This window comes from Haliotis rufescens, unplaced genomic scaffold (genome assembly GCF_023055435.1).
Source record: "Haliotis rufescens isolate VD_foot unplaced genomic scaffold, xgHalRufe1.0.p SCAF_3, whole genome shotgun sequence".
NCBI classification, from domain to species: domain Eukaryota; kingdom Metazoa; phylum Mollusca; class Gastropoda; order Lepetellida; family Haliotidae; genus Haliotis; species Haliotis rufescens.
This window is the reverse complement of record NW_025964001.1, coordinates 27,374,782-27,390,268: the sequence shown is the minus strand read 5'-3', so window position 1 is coordinate 27,390,268 and position 15,487 is coordinate 27,374,782. Positions and strand designations below refer to the sequence as shown.

The window sequence follows — 15,487 nt, the reverse complement described above, 5'->3', positions numbered from 1 at the left end:
ATACATTCTGGAAAGATGATGATTCTGTGCTGACAGTTTCTGTTGTGAACCAATGAATTTTTCAGTTCATGTAAAGTGGTAGTTTGTCGTCAGCAGAAGTTCCCGTGGCCTGTGACCTGTGAACACCCTGGTTAGAATAGGTCTTCAGCAACCCATGCTTGCCGTAAAAGGCTTCTGCTTGTTGTAAGAGGCAACTAACGGGATCAGGTGGTCAGGCTCGCTGACTTGGTTGATGCATGTCATTGTATCCTAATTGTGTGGTTTGATGCTTAAGTCAATCACTGGATTGTCTGGTCCAGACTTGAATATTTACAGGCGGCCGTCATATAGCTGGAATATTGCTGAGTTCGCGTTAAACAAGTAACAGACAAACCTGTGCTTTCAGTGTTCCAAACTTCTTCCTTGATTTTCATTCTTCATATATTCCATTTCAGTATGTATAATACATGAACAATAATGGTTAGGGGTTCTACAATTCTTGTTTATTTATATGCCTTCTTCCAAACTGTTTTAATCCTGATGTTTTTATTTATTTGTTGTTTGTAATATTATGATGTCAAAACAGTCTTTGAGCGAAAAGGACCAGTCAAATGAAACATTATCTGAATGAGATAACTCTGAGAGATGTCAGCACTGGACAATATATTAACAGTGTTGACAAATCAGGAGGCTAGTTGGATTGTCATTGATTCTAGGGGACTAGAATGGGGTTTGGGGTTGGATGTATTTCAATAAAATGTTTGCTTATTAAAACTATTCCCAAAGGGCCTGTTTGAGATTTTCTAATTGCAAAATAGGCCACCCTTTTTACATTGCTTGGCTATTGAAACAAGGACCTGGTAATACTAGTTGTGAAGTTTGTGAAGGCTAATACATATCACACTTGTTAAATACTTTTACAGAAATTTAGCCATTTATCATTAACATCTTTGTTTTATGAATGTCATTTACTGTTATTTTCTACATTATTCTGATGAAACTGTTTTCTTCATATTTCTGCATGGTAAAGATGTAGGTTCCTGGATCATTGGTCTGTTTGTTGGTTCATTCAGTTGCTCTGACCAGTTGAAGCCTTGAGTATTGGTGAACCACAGAACCCTTTGGCAGTACATTGATACTTTCCTGTCTCTGCATCAAGTTGGCCATATGTGGAACCTATTGAGGATGTGTCTCGCATGTTGTTGATGCTCTAACAGTCCTGCTTGTATTGTACAGTATTATACACTCTTCCGACACGGAAATGCTACCGGACAGTAGGAAGCTGGACTTTCATACTGGTATGCTCTCTTTGTATTAATTTTGCTTCACAAATAAACTGCTTTTCAAAACACATGGTTGTTACATGTTTACAGACAAAATTACAGAATGGTCGATAATAGTTTTATTAACAAAATATTTCAAATATACCACTCAAAAGAATATTTTCATGTGACTATAGTTAATGTCATGCTCTTTAACTTCTTTTGAGTAGTATACAGTCACATCACAGACAGCTCCTTACATCAGGAAATCCTATGAGCATAGGAATGTACGAGTGAATGTTGTTTTATTCTGCATCCAGAAATATTGCAGGTATGTCGATTATAATCGATATGAACTTGGCAAACCAGGAGCTGATGGCCTCAACGATGACTGACTGACCTCTCCAACCACATTTTCATCAGAGCTGGAACCTCCACAGGATCATAGGCAGGATGTCCCAGTAAATACTGAAGACATTTAGCAAAGTTTGTGGTGCCTGCTGCATGTCTATCAAGCTGGGCCAGTGTACAAGTTGTTGGTAGTGACTGTCAGTTTCCATAAGCCTTGGCTAAAGAGGGCGACAGTTTGAAGGCCTTCCTGTACAGGTCTGCTGCCTCCATGCACTCCCCACAAGCCTGAAATAATAGTTCACACTGATTCACATCATTTAAACCATAATGGTGACGTCATGCTATTGTTGATGCAGTTGATTCTGAGCCAGGAATTCAATGGTCATTCTGGACATATATTTTAAACAAGTTAACTGACACAACTATATGTAAATATGCAAAATCATGGAGAAATTATATTCATGGCTTGTTGATTCTACTTCTGGAATCAACACATTCTCATGATTTCTTCATTAAACCAAAAACACCCAACTCAGATTTCCTAATTCTTCAGCAATATTTGACAAAGTGTAACCATGGTAACAAAACATCACCGCTGTTTCAGCAGCAGACATCAACACTTAATTTCACATTGTACTCCAACAGGATCTTTAGAGAACCGGGCTAGCTCACTGTCTTTAAACATGAGGTGTTTAACACTTATGTGCACATTTTTCAAGTGCTGTCGTATCTCACCTCTTTGCGTTCAGCATCTTGTACCATCAACAAGGCCTTCTGGTCCGCCTCGGAACAAGTACGGGGACTCACATTGCGGAACATTATGTCAGTCCTTAGAATATACTTCCGGCCATCCCTAAACAACAGAGTATCAATAAATCACAGTATGCCTTTTGTAATGTACTTTCATTGATCAGAGTAATTTTGATTTTCAATGCATTTTCAATTCAGGATCAATGTTACATGTTCATTACTGAATATTCTCTGCAAACACCAGTGTCAGCACTGACACCAAACTCATGTTACTGCAACTGTGTCTTGTAAGGGGTAGGGTGGCCCAGTCACAATGTTACTGCAACTGTACCTTGTAAGGGGTAGGGTGTCTTGTAAGGGGTAGGGTGTCTTGTAAGGGGTAGGGTGTCTTGTAAGGGGTAGGGTGGCCCAGTCATAATGTTACTGCAACTGTACCTTGTAAGGGGTAGGGTGTCTTGTAAGGGGTAGGGTGTCTTGTAAGGGGTAGGGTGTCTTGTAAGGGGTAGGGTGTCTTGTAAGGGGTAGGGTGGCCCAGTCATAATGTTACTGCAACTGTACCTTTTAAGGGGTAGGGTGTCTTGTAAGGGGTAGGGTGTCTTGTAAGGGGTAGGGTGTCGAGTAAGGGGTAGGGTGGCCCAGTCATAATGTTACTGCAACTGTACCTTGTAAGGGGTAGGGTGTCTTGTAAGGGGTAGGGTGTCTTGTAAGGGGTAGGGTGGCCCAGTCATAATGTTACTGCAACTGTATCTTGTAAGGGGTAGGGTGTCGAGTAAGGGGTAGGGTGGCCCAGTCATAATGTTACTGCAACTGTATCTTGTAAGGGGTAGGGTGGCCCAGTCATAATTCACTGTGTAGAGTTGTGTCCTTAAGGCAAGCAAGAAACCAGTGAATGTGGTCTTGAAGCTCATGTTCAGCCTGATTATGTTTCTAGGTTTGATGTGGGTTTCACCAAAATGGTAAACATCTCAGACCTGCATCACTTTGGGCTTTCTTCCCTCATTTAACTGACGCACTATGATATTTATATCTGAAATACGGTTCAAGGCATGGTAAATACAGGTACATTAAGCTAAAAAAAAATAGTCTTGGTTCTCAGGCACTGCCCGCATCATCATAAAGTTCACTGCACGTTTCATTTTTATTTCCATTTTAATTTCTTTTTTTTTAAATCCTTAAATATTCCAAGTCCAACGGTAGTCATTACAGTATTTCAGTATTTTACTCAGCAAGGAATACATTTATGTAGGGAGGCCCTTTCCCAGGTTGATTGTACACAATTGTTCATCTGGTTACACAACTGTTTCTTTGGTTACACAACTGTTTATTTGGTTACATACTTGTTTAAACACACCGCCATCCCCAAACCCCCAACTCCAACCCCGACACAACCTGGCAACCCTTTATTTTAAAAAAACATTGCCTGAGAACCATTTCTTTTATTTTTTTAAGCCTTACAGTTTGTATGTTTTACGTCACTCATTCTGGTTAAGTGTTTGACAAAATGGGAAATGACATAAATGTAGGCACATAATAAAGTTAATTAATAAAGTGCATATGGACCAAAAATTGCTACACTGATATTCTAATAACCAATGACTTCTGTAAGATGAAAACATATCTACATAATGCAGTATGGAAAAAAGTAAATCATCAGAGATATGTTTTTATATACAAAGAAGAATCTGATCTTATGATCTACAGCACTCGTGTGTCAGGTTGTTGAAAGGTCAACGCCTGGCATTCCACTGACCCCAGTTTCTCCCCCTCATGTAGGCGGTGATGGTTGAAGACGATGGCCATGCCCGGCTCAGGCCGGATGCGATACAAGACGTTCTTCTCCTCTGCGCAGAACTTGCCAGTCTCATCCTGAACACAAACACAGTTTCTCTAGCTTTGTCTTTTTCTTATGGTTTGTTCTCCATTTTTTATTTTAACTATTTTGCCTTTGTAACATTCTGTATTTTAGGGCTACAACTGTGAAAGTTTACATATTATGTCTGTAGCCATGGTATAGATTTACCACAGCTAGGAAACATGCCACATATACACTTAGAAAAAGGTAAATTGTTGTTATTGGACTACACTTTTAACTGGTTCCTCTGCTTTGTATCTTATGGTATGACCCAGAACAGTGGTGACCACCTAAAGGAATATAGTGTGCTTGTATCAAATGTCCAAGAGATATCGGTAGTATGTTGGACCTTTATCAAAATGGCATATCAATCAATGAATGCTGTATATTTGTTTGTTTGTTGTTTTATGCTGCACTCAGCATGATTCCATCTATATGAAGTCAGTCTGTAAATAATCAAGTCTGGACCAGACAATCCAGTGATTGACAGAAGGTGAGGTGAAATAGGGATTATTGCACTTATACAGCGATGTGCATGTGTGTGTGTGGCTGCTTGTACTAGTCCGGACTAATGCCGATTTTATAGTGCTAGCCCACTGAGATACTATACCACAGTTTAATACCCCACTCAGTCTCAGTAGACGGACCATAAACCAACCAGTCCTTGTTTTAGCCTCTTAATGCCGAGCACCAGGCAGGGTAACAACAAGTACCATCGTTTAACGTTTTTAGGTATGACGTGGCTGGGAATTGAACCCATGACCAGGCAGATGCTCTACCACTAGACCAAAGAGGCGGTCTGATTGACAAGACCATCAATATACGCAATTGAGATATGATGACATGCATCAATCAAGTCTGACCACCCAATCCCGTAGGTCGCCTCATATGACAAGCATGGGTTGCTGAAGACCAGATGGGACTTGTTGTTACCCTGTCTGGCGTTCGGCATTAAAGGGCTAAAACAAGGACTGGTCGGCTCGGAGTCAGTATACTGTGTCTGAGTGGGGTATTCATGTTAAACTGCGGCATGGTATCTCAGTGGGCTAGCACTATAAATCGGCATCAGTCCGGACTAGTACAAGCAGCCACACATACACGTGCACGCACGTCGCTATATAAGTGCAATAAATCTTGGACACGACGTTAAACCCCATTTCACCTCACCTGCTGAAGACCAATTGTAGTCCTTATCTTCAGGGGTCTGCGAAGATTAGATACACATAAAGCTTCACAGGGAGTACACTTCTTGTACGAGTTGCTACCTACCTTGTACAGAACTTGTTTCTCATCCACAAAGTTGGTGCTTCCCCCACTCAAGTCTCCATTGAGGTAGAGCATCAGAGTCTGGAGTGACCGCTCGTCCGTGCTGCTGGAGAAGTGACCGTCAAAGTGGGGGCTGAAGTGTCCCGCTGGCAGGTAACGACATAGTCGGAACACCTGGAGGAAACAGGTAAATGAGTCATGTCATTTGGAGTGATTTTCCTCATTGTTTTCCACGGAATGAACCATAATAAGTGCCATATAAAAACATTGTTTTCCACGGAACGAACCATAATAAGTGCCATATAAAACATTGTTTTCCACGGAATGAACCATAATAAGTGCCATATAAAAACATTGTTTTCCACGGAATGAACCATAATAAGTGCCATATAAAACATTGTTTTCCACGGAATGAACCATAATAAGTGCCATATAAAAACATTGTTTTCCACGGGACGAACCATAATAAGTGCCATATAAAACACTGTTTTCCACGGAATGAACCATAATAAGTGCCATATAAAAACATTGTTTTCCACGGAATGAACCATAATAAGTGCCATATAAAACACTGTTTTCCACGGAATGAACCATAATAAGTGCCATGTAAAACATTGTTTTCCACGGAATAAACCATAATAAGTGCCATATAAAAACATTGTTTTCCACGGAATGAACCATAATAAGAGCCATATAAAACACTGTTTTCCACAGAATGAACCATAATAAGTGCCATATAAAAACATTTTGTGAACTGAATAGTAATCAGCAAATAAGTACAGAATACAGAAATGTGTGACAGTATTTAGGAAGGGGGGTAATTAATTATGGCATGTACAGTATCTTCAACATGTTCAAACCATGGACTATTATGTTATCTTGTTCAACACGTGTGGACCTGGAACCAACACAGTGGTGAGGGGGGGGTTTACACCACTTTGAACAGTATTTCAGTTCTATCTTGGCATGTCAGATTGATTTCGGTGAAAGCAGGTCCTACAACGTTTCTTCAATGAAACCCTCAAGCACCATGAGCACAGGCATGGTGTGGACAAACCAAGGATCATAAACAGGGTGACCCAGGGACTTGAACTCGCAATCACACATTTCCTGCGCACCTAAGGGATGCAACTCTGCACAGTGTATAGCTGCAAATTAAACGATTGGGCCGCCTATGTCCCCAGATCCAACAATGAATAAATGCTTGTTTTTAGGGTCTGTCTGGTGCACGTCCTGTACTGACCGGATTGAGTCCCAATGGTTGCCATGTCCCCTGGAGGAGGTAGTCAATGCCTTGTATATGCTTCTGTTTGGGGTCACCGTCAATGACAGTATTGGACAGGAAGGGCTCCAGTCTTGCCCACAGAAGCTTCGCTAGCTCCTGACTCCTGAAGGAAATTCTAAGAAGAAGATACATTTATACAATTTTTATTCTTAATGTGTGATATTTATGATACGGAAACACTTACAACTAACACTTTCTCTATCACATCACTTAAACAAGCAAACAAACAAATTACAAAGAAATTTAAAGAATTGTTATAAAAAGAGTGATAAAAAGAGACTCTTTTACCAGAATTCAAAACACTCGGGTATGAGGAGAAAACATCTCAGATTTTCTAAAGGATTTCATCAATTCATACTGAAAACAGAGACTTTCCAGTCTAGTAAATTTTGTATCCATATATCTGTATATAATTCACAAAAAGCAAGTTACTAAAAATCAGAATAACCACACCTATTTAAAAAAGTATGTTGCTGACGAAATAGACATTATTGTTGACATGACGTGATGACGTCACAATATTAATGACCTCACGTTGCCCCTGTATTTGTCACACCTTGTACACAAGAAGCTAGGGCTGGGACGGGTAGCTCGGGTACTCGGGTCGGGTGGGTACTGAGTAGGACCCGGGTACCCACAGGACTACTCAGGGCCGTGGTTAGTCATGTGATATATTGTTGAATGAGAAAAAAGCCATACTATAACTCCATCGTTACCTACAAATCGTTAATGTTCGGATATCTTTCTGACTATAGGCACATTACTTCTGACTTTTATACGTTTTGAGTAATGATACAGCTTCAGTCAACTTTAGTGTATGCATGACCAGATCGTTTTATGGGTGTATCTCTTGAGACCTTCAGTGGGTATCCGGGTAGGGTCGGGTAACAGGGGGTCGGGTACCCGGGTAGTAAATTTTGACTCGTCCCAGTCCTACAAGAAGCCGTTAATAATCGTTACGTCTGAACAGCTGGTGAATGAGAAAGAAATTACTTTTGATGCCCGTTTCATAAAAACAGTGTGACACACGCACACGCACACGCACACGCACACGCACACACAGACACAAGAACACACGCACACGACAGTGATGTGAACGGTGCAGCTACCGGTGACAACTTCTGTATTCTTCCTTCACGCCGATGAGAGGTTCAAAACCCACTTCCTCTCCCTTGTCAATATAATGCCGACACTCCTGATTGCTCAACAGACCGTGAAGCAGGAATCCCTCGTCCCCGAAGTCTAGGATGTCGGTCCTGTTGACCGATTCCTGGGCGAACCCGTCCTCCTGTGGACAACACACATGCTTCAGTTCCCCCGCATCGTATAGTATCTCGCCCTCCTCGTTGGCGCCGGCTTCGGTCCCCGCTACAAACTCGGAAGTCATGTCTGATACAAGAACTCGTATCTGTGTATCAAATTCAGATTACATCCTGGCATGGTAAGAAACCTCTGTTGTGATTGCACAACCAAGCAGGAAGATGAAAGTTTGTTTACATGTACGTTACATGTGATTAGAGTTATCTCCCCTCCCTTTCAGCCTACCAAGCTCCTCACAGCAACAGCACCCTCGTTACACTCCCTGGAACGGGCTATCGCTGTGAGGAGCTTGTCAGCCTTTATAGCTGATCATAAAGAATGAACATTCTGTAATATAAGTGGCATAGCGACGATTGAAAATATTGAACTTTTAAGAGATGAGGCAAAACAAGAATTTTCTATTATTATTATTATTATTATTATAAAATTGTTGATTTTATGGGATTATAGGCCTGTGGGATAACCGATAAGTCACTTAAATTCTCCCCAACTCAGTTCTTGCAGGGCAGAACAGGACCGCATCCACTCTTTGTATACAGGGTATGTGATATTGCTGATAAATTATTTCAGTAAGGCAGTGTGTGGAAGGAATATTTTTATACGGAATGTTTTTTTTACATCTATATATTTTTTCTTCTCTTTTTGACATTTGTATGACTGATCTTAATTTAGAATAATTTTACAAATATTAATATTACTTTTCCATGTTTATATTCAGATCAGAATTGTTCTGCCATAAAATAGAAACAGATTTACAGCTTCATTGGCCATGTGGTCTCAGAGATGAAGAAAGTTGAATTTGAAAACTGACTGATCAATGAAAGCCAGGTCTATCAATTGCAAGTATTAACTCCGAGTGAATACTGATGGTTGAGTATGTAGGAATAGTATCTGTAGGAAGGATAAGAATTTGAATACTTATATCCTGTTTTGTGAAGAGTGTTTCCAGGTTCTTACATTCGGCTGTCATCAGCAGTAGAACACTGAAGCATCAGTAGTTATCAAAGGTATTGTTAGGTTTTCCTACAGCGAGATGTTTCATCATGCTGCTGCAGTCGAGTGAAAGTAGTTCCATTACATGTGCCATTACATGTGCCCCTCAGGTGGTGAGGTGAAATCAGATTTACCACACTTATATAGCAAGTGTATTCACATGTGTGTGTGTGTGTGTGCGTGTGCGTGTGCGTGTGTGTGTGCGTGCCTGCATACGTGCACGTGCACTTGTATTAGTCTGGACTAGGCATATTATATACTTGAGGTCTTCTGTAAAACTTGACTCCAGGGCCCATAGAACACTCCTGGGCCATAAACAGAATTGGCCCACCCACCACATGGTATATCATCCAAGCCTTGATTTCTCCACCTTTATATAAAAAGTTATAAAAACACCTGATTTTCTGTTGTAGCTATCGACCCATGAAAAATCAGGGGTAAAAGGCGACTATGCTTGTCGTAAGAGGCAACTAACAGGACTGGTGGTCAGGCTCGCTGACTTGGTTGATGGATGTGCTTATTTCCCAATTGTGTTGATTGATGCTCATGATGTCAATCACTGGATTGTCTGGTCCAGATTCGATTATTTGCAGACCACTGTCATATAGCTGGAATATTGCTGAGTGCGGCGTTCAACAACAAAAATACAAACAAACAAATGTTGTTGCTATCTTTATTTCACAGTATTTTATTTTATATTACATATACATCTCTGACACTATGTACAACAAACTATCAGACTCATAAAATCAAATAAAGAACACATTTGTGATTCATGCATCAGATTTAGAATCTTTGTGAAACCACTGGACAGATGATAAATAAACAAATATATACATAATATATACATAGCAAGCACATGTGCACTGACATAAAAAACAACTGACCTGTGCCTGCTTTGAATGTACAAGCAGTTCAATACTGATTGTGACAAACATACTGGTTTTTTTTTACATATTTTATTTTTCACATATAAATAATGATCATCTTTTCTTTCAAATGATAACATGTTATCTATACATATTTGAGCTATTAAACATATGTCCCCTTTGTTATCTTCCAGCATGCCATCTCAACAGTAGTCCAAACATTTTGTTGGAGTGTAGATGATGTGAAGCGTGTGAGTGGATGTCGTGAGATGCCAACATCAGCAATGTATTGGCCACATGATAGCTGCTTGTTTGTTTGTTGTTTAACGCCGCACTCAGCAATATTCCAGCTATATGATGGCGGTCTGTAAATAATCCAGTCTGGACCAGACAATCCAGTGATTGACATCACAAGCATCGATCCACGCAATTGGGATATGATCACATGCATTAACCAAGTCAGCGAGCCTGGCACCCGATCCTGTTTGTCACCTCTTACGACAAGCATAGTCGCCTTTTACAGTACTGTAATTAATTGAATCGAGGCCAACCACACATGTGGCAAACAGCACAAGTATCCACATCATCAGTCCGTACACACGTCACACAAAACATCTTCATTCAACAAGCATGGGACCTCTCGAGATGAGGTGACAGGTTATGTCCTATGAGTAGGCTGCTACACTGTCATGTCACCTCTCTAGGAGGTTGAATATACTACTGCTGGACTTTGACTCGTGTGTCTTGGTTCTCTGGCGTTTAGCAGGAGGCAAGTTAGATGGCCTCTTGTGCGCTGCTGGACGGGAAACTGGCTTTGACTGAAAGTATATATATATACATATGTTCAACACCCACCAAATAATTTAGAACATTTAGAAGCAATACTGATAATGTAGAAATTAAATACAAACTCTACACACAGCAAAAAAAAACCAAACAATGGAGTCATTACCATATTTTATGATTAAGTGGGACTCTCAGACAGAAGGCGTGTAATGACTGCTTGAACTAACAATGGTCGATGGCACAATCATTAATGACTGATCAAAATGTCAATACCTAACATCAAAACTCATTGAAGACACATAATATGTGCAACCCCTCAACACAGCTTTATTTTGTGTGGAAAAGCTTGCATTATAATCAAGAAAATATGGCAGTTTAATGTACTGATTAAAAAAAAAATACTTTCAGCTTAGTAAGTCCCTGCCACACAAAATACAACTTTAAGAATATGTTCATAGAGCTAGCTCCCACAGCAATCGCCTCAACCAAATGTTAAACAGGAATTTCAATTCTTCCATGTTGATAATAGTCTGCTTTGTGGGAAGAAAAACATGCACATCACACTATATGCAGTACAACTATTACAATATCAGACAGGTGCTTGCTTATAACACAAACCTGTAATGCAGCTTCAGATTTTTCAGGGGAGACAACCTGGAATACAAAGTTTTTCGAATGTCTCGTGGCATTGGGATTGACTCCAGATTTTGTTCTTTCGGCAATCTTTGCCAGTGCTTCTTTACCACGTGTGAGGAATGACCCTTTCCGCTGATTCTGAAACAAATGTGCACTATGAAAATATAAAACTTCCAAGAATGCATGGTTCAGTTATTACAACCTTACATGCATTTTTTACTTCCATTGGACTTGGAATATTTGAGGATTTGTTTTGGTTTTTAAAAAATGGAAACAAAAACGAAGCGTGCAGCGAACTTTATGATGATGTGGGCGGTGCCTGAGAACCAACTATTATCTTTTTTAGTCTTAACAAAGACTTATGACAATCGTAGCTCTACGATCTGTTTGTGGAACAGGGCCCTGGTCTTGTACATCATGATGAAGGATTGGAAATAACCATAAAGCTACTCCATTGATCTAAGTCACTCATAACATGGAGGTGTGTGGCTCAATTTTTTAGTCCGACACAGGTTCAATAAAAACTATCAACAAATACACAGCCTGGTGGTGTGTAAGTAAAGTACGCACCGCTGGTTTCAGTGCCGGCTTGGCTGGGCTGGGGGCAGCCTTCTTCTCAGCCTGGGGCTTCTTGCATTGTCTCTCAGGGAGAATCTTCACGGGATCTGAAAACAGAGTTAACTTTCTATGAAAGAGCAAGCATAACCAACATTTCCAACTGTTTGTTTGTTGTTCAATGGCGCACTCAGCAATATTCCAGCTATATGAGGGCGCCCTGTAAATAATCGTGCATGGACCAGACAATCCAGTGATTGGTTGGTTGTTTTTTTGTTTAACGCCGCACTCAGCAATATTCCAGCTATATGACGGCGGTCTGTAAATAATTGACTCTGGACCAGAAAATCCAGTGATTGATATCATGAGCATCGATCCACGCAATTGGGATTGATGACATGCATAAACCAAGTCAGCGAGCCTGACCACCTGATCCCGTTAGTTGCCTTTTTACGACAAGCATAGTCACCTTTTACGGCAAGCATGGGTTGCTGAAGACCTATTCTACCCCGGAATCTTCACGGGTCCAATCCAGTGATTGACATCATGAGCATTGATCCATACAGTTGATATACGATGACATGCAATCAACCAAGTCACTAAGCCTGACCACTCAATCCATCTAGTTGCCTCATACAACAAGCTTAGGTAGCAGGGGACCACCTATGTTCTTACCCGGAATCCCCACGGATTCCCATCAGTTAGAATCATCTTCAAGTATTTACTTTTTCACGTCAAACAAAACAAGGATACCTTTTACTTTCAAAGCAAACTTCTTTCCGAGCTTGAAAAACTGGCTGTTTGCATTTTCATTCTCATCTTTTTCCTGCAAACAAAAAGATGATACACATTTGTTTCATTTTATTGTTTTCTATTAAACGTCACATTCACATTCCAATTATTTGAAGATGGCCTGTAAATAATAAAGTCTGAACCAGTGATTGGTATTAAGATCAAGGTCTCATCCTCGCAGGGTATTATGGCACATAATCATGATCATTGACATTCTAGCAGACTAGGCAATCTCATTAAAATAAGATCTAAGTTCTCGCCGCTGCTAAACAAAGATCTGAGGACATCCCATTACGGGTCACGTCGGACCGACCTTGCGCAAACTTTGACCGACCAATGGAATGACCAATCAGAGGACAAGCTTTCTTGTGCTTTACGGCCCTAATTGCAATTGGCAACTGCGCTTCAAAACCTATTTTGACAAATTCTCGATTAAAAATTTGAAATCTGAACAAAAGAATATTCTGGAATTGCTAATAGATGGTCCAGATTGTATGGATTCAGTCGTTAAACCCATAACTATCATTCGGAATACCCCGTGTTAAAGTTTTTGAGGATGCATGATTAGAAATCACATTCCGACTGCCACTTTCATGATCTGGTAAGCGACGCTCTGATTGGTCGGATGAAAGGTCGTTGTGACGTGACCCCTACTGTGATGTCCTTAGATCTTTGTTTAGCGTAACGAGAACTAAGATTTGATCTTTATGAGATTGACAGACTAGGTAAATACAGTGTAAATCTCCAACATTCCATACCCTTTCTTCCTGTAAAAACTTCTCCCTCTCAAATCTCTCCATCCTCCATTTTAACTCGTCAGCATCCTCCTCTGGTGCGTCCTCGTCAGACCCCCCACCTCCAAACATGTCCTGCTGGGTATCGTCATCTGAAACACCGGCATGTAAGTCCATGAACAAGTACATCCTAGCCAGTGACATCGGTTTAAGCTGTGTCCGTCATATCGCATTGTGTCTGTTAGCATGGAAGGAAAGACCAATGTGACTCGGTCCCAGAAGTTTTGCCAGTTCCGTGAAACCCATAAGCATAGCAAAGGCAAATCTGGAATTCAAGCCCTCGAACAATGGATCATGGCACAGTTGAAGAATGCAGCTCTACCAGTTTTGTAAGCACAATCGTCAGGAAGACGACCATTCTGTATTACATATTGTGGAAGTCTCGGTTGGAGTGAGTGAGTGAGTGAGTGAGTGAGTGAGTGAGTGAGTGAGTGAGTGGTGTTTAACGCCGCTTTTAGCAGTATTCCAGTTATATCACTGCGTGTCAGCTTAATGTGGGAGAAAAGTGATGCAGGTCTCAGACATTTACAACTTCGGTGAAACCCATGAGCACGGGTATGGTGATGACAAACCGGGGCGAACCGGAATTTGAAACAACTATCATAGGTTTCTGGCTAGCCCTAGGGACGCAACTCTGCACAGCGAATCATGGCACCTTAGATGACTGGGCCACCCATACCCCCTTGGGTTGGAAGTTAGCCAACTAAATAATAGTAATAATTATGAAAGAAACAATAACTAAAACAGACAAAATTACCAGTTTAACGATGCTGACAAAAAGTTTAATTCAGTTTCTACTTATAACCCACTTGACCAGGCTATAACAGATTATATTGCATTCACTAGAATGTCATGTCATGTCTTCCAACAACACTTTCGATTTGGTACATTAACAACTAAAGTAAACAAATTTTCAAAGACCCCACCCCTAAGTTAAGTCAGCTTATCTTATTTCCAGCTTCAATGATTTCTTGAACCATAAATATGAAAGCATTAAAAATGCAACCTACCCATATTTTTCCATCTAAACCTTCTCATCCTGCCTCCCCCTTCTGAGTACAGATCTCCATCCGGCAGGTACATCTCTTGTAGTCGAAGAATCTCACGCTTGTCGGCATCGATAGTTTCCTTCCTGTTTACGGGTAACAATATACTCATGAAGTCCTAGATGACAATGATGATTATGAAATTACGTAACACTACCTTTAATGAATCAAGCCGACACTAAAGTCACTTTTTCAGTATGATTTTATAAAACAGAGAAATATTTATAAAGGTAATAATGAAAACTTCATGAATTACATAATATTGAAGGTATTTATTGTGAAGCATGAGAATGTCTACACAGAGTTGAGATGTATATGTACTCACAGATGGGCTCGTCCAACCTGGTTGCGGAGCTCGTCCTCGGTCATCGCTACATCCTGGTCCCCCAGCTCCATCTCCATGATGTCCTCATCCTCGGGGAGGTCCAGATCTTCATCACTCTCTGCCTCTGAACCGGACAACTCCGCCTCATCCTCGATAAACTCTTGTCGCATTTTCCTGAATACAAAAAATCCACAGTTTTCGTCAGCAATGTGTTCTTGGTACATCACTTCTTACTTTAACACTGGGATGAAATAACACATGCTGACAACTGTAATCTATTTCATCCAATGTGATACACATAGATGCTATCTTGCTGATAACTATTAAATATTATCTTAGATACATATCCAGCATGGACCACACAATCCAGTGATAGCTGTCAACCAAGTCAGTGAGCCTGACAACCCGATATCATTAGTTGACTCTTACGACAAACAAGAGTTGCTGAAGACCAAATCTAACAAACAAGATGTTTAAAGGAAATTAAAAGATAAATTGAAACAGCATAATGAATGATTAAAACCAGGGAAAAAAAACCAAACATATGCTTAAGTTAATTAGTGCTAAATTGTTATCATATAATGTTTTAGTCATAATATGATCTCTGTGAAAACTTAAGACTGGAT

At 40.4% G+C, this 15,487-nt stretch overlaps 2 protein-coding genes across 2 annotated transcripts in view; both read right to left on the bottom strand.

The window, feature by feature from the left end:
- Positions 1-1,374: 1,374 nt before the first annotated feature.
- Positions 1,375-8,267, bottom strand: LOC124145035. Its single transcript, XM_046514684.2, has 6 exons — positions 7,855-8,267; positions 6,704-6,860; positions 5,464-5,634; positions 4,093-4,208; positions 2,328-2,445; positions 1,375-1,877 (listed from the first exon to the last, which is right to left on the bottom strand). The coding sequence occupies exons 1-6, from the start codon at positions 8,130-8,132 to the stop codon at positions 1,791-1,793; spliced, it is 927 nt and encodes a 308-aa protein (XP_046370640.2). The 5' UTR covers positions 8,133-8,267; the 3' UTR covers positions 1,375-1,790.
- Positions 8,268-9,717: 1,450 nt separating this feature from the next.
- LOC124146263 (claspin-like) overlaps positions 9,718-15,487 on the bottom strand; it is a 36,855-nt gene continuing 31,085 nt past the window's right edge. Inside the window, exons 24-30 of the mRNA XM_048403968.1 lie at positions 14,862-15,035; positions 14,501-14,622; positions 13,455-13,582; positions 12,658-12,730; positions 11,920-12,014; positions 11,332-11,487; positions 9,718-10,745 (exon numbers count right to left, since the gene is read on the bottom strand). Of these exons, the coding sequence (XP_048259925.1) occupies positions 10,620-10,745; positions 11,332-11,487; positions 11,920-12,014; positions 12,658-12,730; positions 13,455-13,582; positions 14,501-14,622; positions 14,862-15,035 (874 nt within the window). The 3' untranslated portion in view covers positions 9,718-10,619. The remainder of the gene's footprint in view (positions 10,746-11,331; positions 11,488-11,919; positions 12,015-12,657; positions 12,731-13,454; positions 13,583-14,500; positions 14,623-14,861; positions 15,036-15,487) is intronic.

Bases quoted from the DNA above. Each gene is read 5' to 3' on its own strand.
- LOC124145035 (XM_046514684.2), bottom strand. From the start codon at position 8,132: ATGACTTCCGAGTTTGTAGCGGGGACCGAAGCCGGCGCCAACGAGGAG. The intron at 2,446-4,092 runs GTCAGTGGAATG...TCTGTTGTTTAG, and splicing joins CATGAGGGGGAGAAACTGGG to GGATGGCCGGAAGTATATTC. The intron at 1,878-2,327 runs GTGAGATACGAC...CTATTATTTCAG, and splicing joins AAGATGCTGAACGCAAAGAG to GCTTGTGGGGAGTGCATGGA.